The sequence below is a fragment of the Cebus imitator genome, unplaced genomic scaffold (genome assembly GCF_001604975.1).
Source record: "Cebus imitator isolate Cc_AM_T3 unplaced genomic scaffold, Cebus_imitator-1.0 Scaffold220, whole genome shotgun sequence".
NCBI lineage: Eukaryota > Metazoa > Chordata > Mammalia > Primates > Cebidae > Cebus > Cebus imitator.
In genome coordinates this window covers 2,987,712-3,001,247 of record NW_016107535.1, presented here as the reverse complement: position 1 = coordinate 3,001,247, position 13,536 = coordinate 2,987,712, and the positions used below count along the sequence as shown (strand labels likewise).

The following is a 13,536-nucleotide window of genomic DNA, read 5'->3' as shown; positions in this document are numbered from 1 at the left end:
TGTTATAAGAAAGTGAGGGAAAATGTTTCTATAATATTAGGAGAAGAAAAGCTCTTCAAAGCATGACAAAAGACAAGAAAAATAAAGAACAAGGTAAACTTTACCTAAGATTTATAAATATAAATTTGTACAATAAACCAAGCTGATCTACAAATCACACATAGAAAGTATTGCAAAATATTTTATAGGCAAAGTGTTAATATCTTTCATATTTAAAGAGAGTGAATTCATCAAAATGAATTTTTCAATACATCAAAAAATTCATAGAATTTTAATTCATAATTCAAAAAAAGTAAATTATTATTGTTCATAGGATTTACTTATTAACAGTAGTAATAATAACCAATACATATGTAGCAATTGTAACATACAAAGCACTTCACATATTTTTATCTCTTTTTAATGCTTTAGGCAACTCTTTTTTTTTTTTAGACGGAGTTTCACTCATGTTACCCAGGCTGGAGTGCAATGGCGCAATCTCGGCTCACCGCAACCTCCGCCTCCTGGGTTCAGGCAATTCTCCTGCCTCAGCCTCCTGAGTAGCTGGGATTACAGGCACGCACCACCATGCCCAGCTGATTTTTTGTATTTTTAGTAGAGACGGGGTTTCACCATGTTGACCAGGATGGTCTCAATCTCTTGACCTCGTGATCCACCCGCCTCGGCCTCCCAAAGTGCTGGGATTACAGGTTTGAGCCACCGCGCCCGGCCATGCAACTCTTATAGATACTATTGTTACTTACTCTCCTCACCCTTTTGTAGATGAGAAATATTTATCTGAAAAAGATTAGTGACGTGATTAGAGTGAAGCTGGAACTCATATTTGGACTTTTCTGACTCTAGAATCTATGTTTTTAAAATCTACATAATTGAAAAGTAGGCAAAGGATATTTATTCAATAATAAATTTTTCACAAATATTTTTTGAGGACACATTTCTTCTTCCTGAGTTACCCATATATGAAAAGCAATGTTCAACTTCATTTACTTACTAAAATGATAGTTAATTAAATCAGTTTGCTCTCCCCAACTTCCAATGCTTTTGGTCTTCCGAAAAAGCACTTCTCACCTAATAGCTCAAACCAAATTCCAAGAAGTTTTCTTTCAATCCAACATCTTCCTTAGTTCCTATTCCCATATTATTCATTACCAAACATGGATAGATGCTACCTCCTAATTGCACTTAACACTTCCTAACTCTGTCCAACCCTTTCTATGACCCTGGCTCAAGGCAACTGTGACTAGCTCCTTGCCGCTCTTCATATCCTGTTCTGGTTTTGCTCTGGTTGCAGACCGAGCAGTCTCTAAAAAACAAAATTCTGCTCACAGACCTGGTTTAAACACCCCAATGGCTTACAAAACCTAATTCTTTAATAAGAACTTTCATGATTGGGCCCTTGTGTATGTTTTCATCCATTTCATTCATTTCATTCTCTCCCTGTCACACTCTCTCTTTTTGATTCCTTAAATATGCCATGTATATTTCTATTTGCAGATTTTCAAAATGTTGTTTTCTCCTATCTCTTGGCTAAAGTTTTGTCGTATTTAGTGCTTAATCTTCAGGGCCTAAGAAGAGTGACTGGCAAATAGTAGATACTTAGTAAATAAATACTGGTTAAATGAATGGGTTGATGGATGAATGAATGAATGAGATGATATGTTCATCAATAGCATAGCAGGGATCAAAAGGGTTAAATACTCCATGTTGATGAGAATGAAGGTCATAAATTGTTAAGGTTTCTTATAGAGACAATTGGGGTGTAGCTATCAAAATTTAGACTAGGAAGTAGAATGAAAATTAATACGTCAAATGACCTATTTGTGACATACACAGTTACCGGAAATCAACTCAGTTCATCTAAATTCAATACAACAATCTCAGTTATAGAGGATATTTTCTTGAAAGTTTTGTTTTTTTGGATCCCTGCAAGATCCAGTTGCCTAAATTTTTGGAATGTCAGTTTTATATGTGTTTCACATTTTAATTGTTGTTTCCCTACACTTGATCTTTTATTTGAGAATGGCAGATTCTTCCTTCATTATAGCTAACTATCTTGTGGTTGTGGGGGGTATGCATCCTGCTTCACCCCCACATTGGCCTCTGCACCTGCTTCCACCAATGGCCACTGAACAGTTTTGACCCATGTCCTAGGTCTGGTTTAGGAAAATTGACTGATGGTTTCCCACAGATGAGCATTTAGTGATTTGCTGAAGGTCACCACAGCATGTTGGATACTGGAAAAGAGTAGAGATCTCATAATCCAGGTTCTTTAATTTTTAAGACTCAAACTTATTAAAAACATATTAATTGCACAATGTCTTTGAAGATAGAAAGGAGGCAAGGGATGCACCTAATAAAGGTAATATGACAGCTCTCGCTATGTAAATTGTTCTCCGGTTCAAAATTGTCCTAAATTAGGAATGACACTGGGTTTTTAAATAGCAAATGTATTAAAATGTCAGAATATTTGAATTTTAGAGTTAGACATTAACAGTTGGGGAAAAGTACAAATGGCTTCTGAATGCAGTTTTTTATTACTAGCCCTGCTATGAAACCTAAAGGCTATCTTTCTGTCGCTCCTATTTTGCTGCTATTTATATTGCTTTGAAAAATATTTTCATTCAGATTTTGAGCTCTCTATGGGTGTCTTTTGCCTTTACCTTTTGCTTGTCACTTGGGATTAAATGGAGTGTGTATTAGAAGGTAAATAGAAATGCAAATGGTAGGAGAAAACAGTTGAAGGTTGTTTTTGTTTTCTTAAGAAATAAAACAGCTAGTTATTTATTTCTAACATGCTAATCAAATAAATAGAACTCGCTCTTCCTTCACATCCCCTGACTGGGGTTAATAACCAATGGGCTTTAGGGATCCTGTTAACTGTGCTACAAATGATTCAGTTAGCCAAGTTATGCAAAACTGGCACATTTTCCCCCACACCAGAAAATGCACATTTCCTTCCTGTTGTGTTTTGGGGTCCCTCTGCAAAATCATCAAGATCCAAGCCAAACGCAGACTAAATAGAGAACCTTTTTTTTAAAAAAAGGCAGTTGCGATAAATTAAATAGTGCAGCTATGAGATCAAATGATTTTATTATCATCCTCAAAAGAACCCACTCAGCACAGCATGAATGAACCATTCTTCCTGGAAAAGTCCATCATCTTCTTTGTAAAAATCAGTCGAGGTAAAATGCAGGAGGCGTTTTCTTCTCGGGGACATTCACCACTTGTGTTTCCTCACCTCAGGTTTTGATAAGATAGAGTCCAGAGCCAAAGGGGGCATGAAAACCCCAACACTTCAGGACTCTCAAGCAAGAAGAACGGGAACAATAGAAAGGAGACAGAAGAGAAAGAGGAAATAAAATGCTCCTTTAAATTTCTTTAGTTTTCATCCTTCTTCTTGTTTTACCAGTCTCTGGTAAAGAATATACAATGTTCTTAGTATTAGAATATACAATGTCTAGGGGATAGACTAATTTATAACTGGGCAGAATAGGTTTCTGACCAGTAGGTGTAAAAAAAAGAGTTTTTATTTGTCCTTTAGGACAATTTGGATTGAAAATGTTAACAAAGAAAAAGAGCATTTTTGCATCACTTCTCAGTCTGAATTTTTCACGTCCAATGTGGTTTCTTTTTCTGAACTGTTCCTTAACATTTACTAACATCTGAACTTCCATTCCTGATTCCAGGGCACTTCAAGCCATCTAAGCTATCCAAAGAGAGGCCCCAAAATTGTTAAATATGAAACTGACATTCAGCTGGGGTGTAGGTGGGGTCAAGTGGACTGTGGGGTATTAAAAATGTATATGGGAAGGGAAGAGTGAGGTGTAGAGAACAGATTGTGAGCTAGAGGATTTGGAATCTCCTGCCGTTCTAGTGATCACCGACCAGGAGACCTTGGCAATCACCTACTTTTTTTGTAGAAAGGTTCTACAGTGAGGAAGTGAGGATTAGAATGATTTTGCTCTCAGAGTGTGGTGAGGCGAGGAATGCCCTGTGTCACTGTGGCTGTGACGTTGACGTTTGGGCACTCAGTAGACTGAAGGGACACATGTATTGGCTCTTGTCTTCCAGATCACTACATGCAGGTGCTTGTCTGTCAGCATGAATGTGTGAGGGAGGTTGCCACCCGCCCTGGCCGCCTCTCACCCATCGAGAACTTTCTTCCTCTGCACTATGATTACCTACAATTTGCCTACTATCGAGGTAAAGCGTGGATCATCCATGAATACTTCTCGGGGGGTTGTGGTTCATCATTACAGTCATCACATTTTTGTAATTTAGTGCTCTGCCTTCTTCAGTTTATTATCAAAGCAATGGGAATTTATGCATTTCTTCCCTCCTGAGCTGCAGAACAAGAAGAGCAGAAGGGGAAATCACCAATGGGCAAAGTACAAAATTTAATGCTGTGATAATTTACTGAAAATTATACTAGAATGACATCTGGCATGATTTTTTAGACTTGATTTTTAAACTCAGTTTAAAAGGTATTTTGCAAAATCTTGTTCCCCAGAACAAAACATTATTTATTAACCTGGTGTTGATGGCACAGAATGAATCACATGCTCAAGTCATAAACAGTGAATCAAAGGAGATGAGAGTTGCTTAATTTTTATCATTCTTTTTAAAAATCAGAGTCATCTCAGAGTGTATATAATATGTATGTATATGTATTTCTACACACATACATACACGCACACATATATATATATACATACACACATACATGTATTGTAAATCTCCATTAGAATTTCAGTGTTGTGACTTATTTGAAAGCAAAGCATACAGACTTTTAAAATTTCTCTTTTAATAACTAAATATTTCTAAATGAAAAGTTTATATTGGAAACATCCTTGTTAGTTCCTTTTAGTAGTTTGCTACTGTTGGATTTACCATAATTGTATAGTGAGGGATTTGAGGGGCTTCCTTCAGAGCATCTGGGACTTTATGAAGAACTTTGCATTAAACCACCAGTTTACCACAAACTGCAGCAATGAAAAATAACATTTTAAAAGCACTTATATTACTCATACATTATGTACAAAATGGTACCTTACTGTTGCAAAGGTCATCTTCAGGATGTTTACTTAATCCAAACTCAGTACAAAAATCAGAATTAACTCATACACTTCTGCTGTTTATCCGTGTTGAATAATAAAAGTTGTCAACCTCTTCGGGTAGAATTTTGATAATTTGCACAAAACAACGAGCACCAAAGCAGAGCAAAGGCAGTAACTTTTGAATACCTGAAATCATGTCCTTCCTTTTATCTGTGACTGCTTCTGCTTTCTCTGCTCAGCCTCAATTTATCTTCCCTCCGATTAATGTTTAATGCTGACCTCTGTAGACATGTTGATGGTCTCCCTTTAAAATTCTTTGGACAGACCTAGGCTGACGCTAATGCTGCAGCTCCTTTTTCTTTCAGTTGGTGAATATGTGAAAGCCCTGGAGTGTGCCAAAGCCTATCTTTTGTGCCACCCAGATGATGAGGATGTCCTAGACAATGTGGACTACTATGAGAGTCTGTTGGATGATAGCATTGACCCCGCATCCATTGAGGCGAGGGAGGTGAGACCAATGTTTTGAGAAGAAACTCTTGATTCTGCACACGTTCTGAGGGGAGGTGATAAAAATATAACACTGGTCTTAAAGATATCTAACAATTTAGCAAAAGTTCTAGAACTCAGTTCTTTCAAACTTATGCCAGAAGCACATTTTTTCTCACGCATGCTAGCGTGTGAAAGCATGTTGAGACGGGGACATGTTTTGCAGCTCTGAATATTTCTGTCAGCTCATTTGTGACTAATGAAAATATGTCCATCTGAACATTTATCATATCTCTTATCTGTTATTTAAATGAAAAATGTCTTTCTTTACTTCTTTTTGACTAGGATTTAACAATGTTTGTGAAACGTCATAAGCTGGAATCTGAGCTGATAAAATCAGCTGCAGAAGGTCTGGGATTTTCATACACTGAACCGGTAAGAGGAAAGAGGAAATGTTTATTAAAATAATGATTCCATGGAATTCGTTTTATGTTTTTATTACCACCCCCATGTATACCATTTACCTCAAAAAGCTAAGATTCGAATGCCTTCCTTGGTAAAAATTGGAGATGGGGGATGTTTACTCAATATACGTGATGAACTTTAAAAGACTGGTAGATTTCCACATCAGTCTTTCCACATTAATGAGATCCAAAGTTGAAAGCAAATCTATTGGGTAGAAGCATTTTGTGTATGACTCATTTTCCTCTGGGAGTGTTTTATTTTCCTAAATTGTGGATGTGGTATTTTTAATTTTTTTTTTAATGCTTGTATATTACCTAAACATTAAAGAGACTTCAAAAAGAACATCATCAGTCACAATCCTACCATCCGTCATACTGACTTCACCCCACTTTTCCATGTTTTCTTCTAATCATTGTTTAAATGAACACATACCTTTGCAGAAACATATACTATGGTATAAAGAGATTTGTATTTAAGAAGATATCATAAGAAATTTCTATATTTGTATAGCTTTAAAAAGTATTTTTAGATATATTTTAGTATCTAAAAAGTAGGTAGAATTTGGAATTTTAGATTGATATACAATAAGTAAATGAACTCTTCTTCTGAACATTTGAATTATCTCTGATTTTAAAATTATATGTAATGCTTTTGCATTTTTTTCTCTATTGAACTATGTTCTTAAAATAAATTCCTGAGTGGAATTATTCTGCTAATTATTTTAAATTTCTTGAAACTAAATTGTTTTTCTAAGAGAATTATCTTAAAAATCATTTATTATTAATTTTAAGAGAATAAATAATTCTAAGAGAATACTGTTTTAATATTAACAGCATCTCATGTGGGAAGATTTAGCAACTACTCTAAAGTCTCATAGCTCATAACAGGTTAAACAGGCATTTGAATCCTAGTAATGCATAAAAGTGCCATTTTACCACAAATTTATCAACAATAAGAAATAACATTTTAAAATTACTTTTTTTATTCATATATGTAAAATAATACATAATTTTGTTTTAACTTGCAATTCTTTGATGACCAGAAAGAATAAACCTTTCACATGTTAACTATTTTTCCTCTTGTTTTAATTACCTGGGCATGGGTTTTATTCATTTATCCATTGGTTGCTATGTAAGCTCTTCAAATGATATACAAGTTAATATGTTTTTAAAATTATTTATAATATATCCAATTTGCAACCTTTTTTCCTTTCTTTCTTAATTATGTCATGTTTTTATAGGCACATTTTTAAAAATGGGTTAATTTTAATGTACTACTTCCAATATAATACCTCCTAATATATTGATATTTATATCTGGTCTTACTTATTCTTTAAAACTTACAGTACCCAAGATACCTTTGTATATGTTATTTACTAATTTCATGATCCTATGCAGATGATTATTTAAGCTGGATTTTGTTTGTTTTATTCAGAAAACTTAAAGAAGTTGAACTGAATGATCTTTCAAATGTTTTTCTGCCACCAAATTTTAAGTCACTTTCTTGGACAAAAGGATGTATATCCAGGCTAATTCCGTACTATTTAAAAAATCTATTTGTTCTTCATTTTGTCCTTGCCAAGTCTCCACTAACTTTAGCTTTCCTTATCATTAATCTTTAAAATAAAAATATATTGTATCTTTACATAACATGCAAGTTTCCTAAATTATAGGTCTTTTGAATATTTAGTACATATTTTATTTACTTTAATTATGTAAGTAATGTTTTAGTGACAAAATTACTGCATTTTTTTTACTCAATTCAAAACAGAATTATTGGATCAGATACGGAGGACGACAGGATGAGAATTGGTAAGTCCATTCAGAACGCAAACTGGGCTTTATATAAGGAGAAATACTTAGTGTCATAACCTAACATAGAGAAATGCAGCTCTCTGAAATAGGCAAAAAGATATAATAAAATAATTCTAAGCTGTGAATTAGGAGCTCTGCATCCAGGTCCCAGGTCTTCTTGACACTTTTGTGTAACCTTAGGCAATATATCTTCTGTTTTCTGGGTCTCATGTTTTCTCCTAGAAAAAAGAAAAAAGGGCATGATTCCAAATCTAAGAAGGTTGGCTACTTTTGATTTATTAACAGAAATAACTATGTAACTTTTTTTGAGGATGAATTCCTTTACCGTATTTACTTGAAATGATGAAGTTCAGCATGTTATACTGCAAGCTAAAATATTAAGTGTCACTAACTGAATCAGAAATCATGAAAGCTCATTGTTTAAAATGACGAAAGTCGATTTACATCTTTTAAAGAACTGAAACTCAGAAGATTAGAAATAACTGCTTGAGATCACATGGTCCAGCTTATTCATTTTCAAATTGGGAAACTAAGGCCCTGACAAGGCAAGCAACTTGCTTAGAGTCCCATCACAAGGGAAGGGCAGATCCAGATCTTATTTAGAATCTTGAAATCTTTCACTAGACTTCAAGGACTCAACACTTGGGTGGTGTAACATTATTGCAAAAGATCCCAGAATGTATATACACATTTGGATTTGTCTGATTTTTACATTTATAAAGGACGGCCTGCTATCACTTGCATGTTTGGAAATGACAAACCTGTGCCTTCTTTCTCAAAACAATCATTATTTTGACTACATTTGAACTTCTACATTATGACATAATTCAATTCAACAATTGTTCAATAATGCACTCCATGTTCCAGGCCCCATTGGATACTCTGAGCATTATAAAGATGCACATGATAATTATTTTCCTATTCTGTTGAGATTAGAGTCTAATCTGAAGGAGGTTAAGTTATGAATACAGTTACGTAATTGTAATAAAGATTGCTAAGAAGAATTAGAGGCGTGAAATAAAGCAAACTCACTGAGGAAATAGAGAACTTCAAAGAGGCAGGGACATTTAATTTGACTTTAAAAGACAGGTGAACTTGTGTACAACAAAATATACAATATAGAATTATAGACTACCTGGGTAAAGTATTCTTTGCCTTTGAATGTCGCTATTCAATAACGAATTTCCATTTAAAATTTTTTGATTGGGCAGGGTCCCTTCAGGAGTGAACATAGAGGGAGCAGAAGCTCATGGATTGTCAATGGGAAAAAAGTTATCACCCAAGATAGATCGAGACCTAAGAGAAGGTAAGTAGCTGTACATTTTTACTCTATAAAGGAGGGGAAGGGGAATTTGGGGCTTGACCAGTTCTTATCCAGATCAAGGAAGAACCCACTTCCTTTAGAAAGTAACAAAAGGACTAAGCTATTATACTCCCTAATAGCCTGAAAGCAAGACTTAAGTACAAGAATGTGTTAGATTTGTATATTATTACCATAGGTTTAAAAAAAAATTGCCTCCAAATTTACTCCCTTGTCTGTTTCCCATAAGAATCTTGCATGGTCATCACCATTCTCAGAATACCAGAGGCTTAGCAATTTCCTATGGCTTACTTCTGTTACAGTGTTAGTGAGTGCCAGGTACTGTGGGTTCAGAGGAACTTGGAGAGGAGGCAGGCCCCATGGTATATTAGGTTAGTTAATCTTAGATGCTTGAAGCACATAGATCTGAGCAGGGCCTTTAGAGAAAGCAGAACTTAGTAGGATGCATGAATGTAGAGGGAACCATTCTAGCGGTTAAAAGAAGTGGAGCAAAGGCACAGAGATGAAGCAAGCAGAACATTATATACCTACTTAGGTAAGATCAAAATTAGTGGAGACATGGGTGGAATGTTGCCAAAAAATAGTTTCTACATAGAGCCAAGCATTGTTATATTAATAAAATCTATTAGCAATAATAATACTAACAGCAGGAGTAATTCTTAACAATTATTATCTCTATATGTTTTATGATTTCCTGGCAAATTTGCACACAATTTATTTTTGGCACACTATTTTAATACTAACAGCATCTCATGTGGGAAGATTTAGTGACTTCTTTAAAGTCTCATAGCCCAGAACAGGTTGAACAGGCATTTGACCCAAATCCCATTTCTTTATCTGCTGCATGAAGCACAGAATGGTATAGATACCAAAATTGTGTCACCTATGGATTGAATAATTGCACGATAAGAAGAGGCTTTCAAAATGCTGCATTGGGAAGAAGTACAGTACTTTTCCCCAGGAGACCTCGTCAGCACATTCTTCTGATTTGAGAAATTCTGGCTCCCTACAGCTCTCACATTTCCCATCCCTTTCCTTCCTTAGCTTCCAAGTCAGCTTGAAGCAGTAAACAGGATAATATGCTCATCTAATCTGACCTGGACCTCAGTTTGTAGCCACAAAGGCCAAGCTGTTTTACAAATGCCAGAGAGCTTCATGGTCAGCCAGAGTTCATGTTGCTTTTTAAGCTGAGAAATCACCCAGGAAGTTCATGCCAATAAGCCAGCACATTGCTGTAAATGCTTGGGAAACTCCAGGACAGTTGCCAAATTTCAAAGCATTTTTCTTTTCCTAGCTACCAGGGAATCTGGTGTTCAGCAACTGATTAGAAGGTTAATAGAAGAGCAGAACAGAAAACTACATGTGATGGAGAATGATCATGATTGATTGGGCTACCCAAATCGACCATTTCTGCAGAATTGTCTAGGTTGAAGTGGCTAGTGGATTTTAGGATGGAATGTTTTCTGGGAACCAACTGGCTTGAAGGAAAAAAAAAACATTTTTACATACTGTACTTTCATATTCAATACAGAATACTTCTGTGGCCAGATGTGTGTGAGCTTTTTCTTACACACACCAGTAATTCCCCAGTGGATAGCAACTGAATGTCAAATAATCCAATTCAGTTCTGACACTGTCTCTCTGGAAATAGTGTCAGATCCCACAGGTTAAGGGCTCAGCCCACAAGACTGCCCCCATTTCAGATGCCAACTGCAAGTATAAGTTGTTACTTCTGGCCAACCCCTCATGGACCAGCTACAAACCAGTGTTCCCATGATCCTGACTTTGGGTTAGGTTAACTTGCTAGAGCATCTCACAGAACTCAGGGAAATAGTCGTGTTTACTGGTTTATTATAAAGGATACAGATGAACAGCTAAATGAAGAGGTACATAGGGCGAGGTATGGGGGGATGGGAGGAGGATCTTCTATAATGTCCATGGGCAAACCACCCTACCACCCTCCCAGCATCTCCACGTGCTCGGCCACCTAGAAGCCCATCAAATCTTGTTGTTCAAGAGTTTTTATAGAGCTTAATCTGCATGCCCCCGACTCCTTTCCCAGAGGTCTGTGGGTGGAGCTAAAAGTTTAATTTCCCTAATCACTTGGTCTTTCTGGTGACCAGCCCCATTCTGAGTCTTTGTAGGGGCCCTACCCTAAGTCACCTCATCGGCATAAACTTAACAGTGATTAAAAAGGTCTCATTATACGTAAGAGGACGCTCTTATCTCTTGGGAAATTCCAAGGGGTTTAGGAGCTCTATGCCAGAAACAAGGGATGAATGCCAATATATTTCTTATTAATATATTTCTTATTATATAACAACGAAAAAGCCTATTGTCCAGTCATTGGTTACCTAATTAGGATATATATGAAGAACAGTGGGAGACAGAGACAAAGTTCTCAACCAGAAAACGCTTTCCTGTCTTAATCTGACTAAAGGGTGATGTCAGGGCATGCGTTGCAGAATAAAGTATACTTCAGCTGTTCTCATCTTCCCCAAAGAGATTGTCATCTACCCTGAATGCCTAACAGTATTTAGTATTTAGTATTATCCCTACTGGACAGCTCCTAATCATTAAGATGGGGTGACCCAGAGCTACTTACATCTCACAGTGGCTTCAGTCCATGAAACATGCATAATATGGCAACTTACTTAAAAACATTTTTGTCACTTGTTCATTCTCCTTTCACCCACCAGATTTTTTTTTTTTAAGACAGAATCTTACTCTGTCACACAGGCTGGAGTGCAATGGCGCAATCTCAGCTCACTGCAACCTCCCCCTCCTGAGTTCAAGTGACTTTCCTGTCTCAGCCTCCCAAGTAGCTGGGATTACAAGTGCATACCACCACGACTGGCTATTTTTTTTTTTTTTTTTTAAGTAGAGATGGGGTTTCACTGTGTTGGTCAGGCTGGTCTCAAACTACTGACCTCAGGTGATCCACCCGCCTTGGGCTCCCAAAGTGCTGGGAGTGCAGGTGTGAGCCACTGTGCCCAGCCAACCCACCAGATTTTTAAATGTGATGCTGGATATGATTCCAGAGTCAGTAAAGGGTTAGTAGAAACAATGTTGAATAAAATTGGAATCAGGAGGCTTAGTTTCTGGAATTATCTTAGTCTGATGTTCTCCAGTGATGAAGATCTAGTGACTCAATTTCTCTGGGCCCTATGTTTTTTTATCTGTAAAAGGATAGTAGCTGTTTTAATATAGTGAACATGAAAAGCATTTTTTTTTTTTTTTTGGAGACAGAGTCTCACTCTGTTGCCCAGGCTGGAATGCATGGTGCTGTTTCTGCTCACTGCAACCTCTTACTGCTGGGTTCAAGCAGTTCTCCTGCCTCAGCCTCAGGAGTAGCTGGGACTACAGGCACATACCACTGAACTCGGCCAATTTTTTTGAATTTTAGTAGAGATGGGATTTTACCATATTGTCCAGGCTGGTCTTGAACTCCTGAGCTCAGGCAATCTGCCCACCTCAGCCTCCCAAAGTGCTAGGATTACAGGTGTGAGCCAATACACCCGGTCTTTTTTAAAATTTTTTTTGTAAAAGGCTGTACTCATATAAGAGCTTGTTAGCCTGCCCACCCCATCATGCTTTGTGTGACACTGTGGGATTTCTGATAAAGTGATTCTTCTTGCCATGAGTCAGACAGTGAGTACAAAGGAGTACTTTCTTAGGTGATCCTTTCTTGCTGCAACCGGAGAATCAGATCCAGGCACATAGTTTATGAATGAGAGAAGAATTAAGTTGTTTGACTAAATCTTCTTGGGCTGTGGTTAAGAATTGGCTGAAGCCATCAAATCAGGCCCCAGAAACCACAATTTATTGGACTAGATTTTTATTTTTATTTTAATGTTTTCCCGTGTCTGGTGTGCTACTAGTCATGTGTAGACTGGTTGACTTGCCTGTTGAATGGTGGAGTTTCTTTTATCTTCTTTTTCCTTTTGGTTAGTGGATGGGTATAATTGGTTGTTTTTGTTAAATGTACGTGTAGGAAATAGCTGTAAAATTTTATACTTAGTAATATTAGTAATTATGTTAGCTACATGAAAGGTCAATTTCTAATGAATATTCTCCCGGAAGTCAAGATTCAAATATTTAGGACTGTAGGCCGGACGCAGTGGCTCGTACCTATAATCCCAGTATTTGGGGAGGCCAAGGTGGGTGGACCATGAGGTCAGGAGATTGAGACCATCCTGGCCAACATGGTGAAACCCCATCTCTACTAAAATATAAAAAATTAGCCAGGCATGGTGGCACGGACCTGTAATCCCAGCTATTCGGAAGGCTGACGCAGGGGAATCACTTGAACTGGGAGGCAGAGATCACAGTGAGCCAAGATCTTACCACTGAACTCCAGGCTGGGCAACAAAGTGAGATTCTGTCTCAGGAA

At 36.9% G+C, this 13,536-nt stretch overlaps 1 protein-coding gene across 1 annotated transcript in view; it reads left to right on the top strand.

Moving 5' to 3' along the window:
* Positions 1-13,536, top strand: part of P3H2 (prolyl 3-hydroxylase 2) — a 166,381-nt gene that overhangs the window by 132,580 nt on the left and 20,265 nt on the right. The window contains exons 4-8 of the mRNA XM_017549601.2: positions 4,072-4,203; positions 5,423-5,565; positions 5,889-5,978; positions 7,779-7,819; positions 9,034-9,128. Of these exons, the coding sequence (XP_017405090.1) occupies positions 4,072-4,203; positions 5,423-5,565; positions 5,889-5,978; positions 7,779-7,819; positions 9,034-9,128 (501 nt within the window). The remainder of the gene's footprint in view (positions 1-4,071; positions 4,204-5,422; positions 5,566-5,888; positions 5,979-7,778; positions 7,820-9,033; positions 9,129-13,536) is intronic.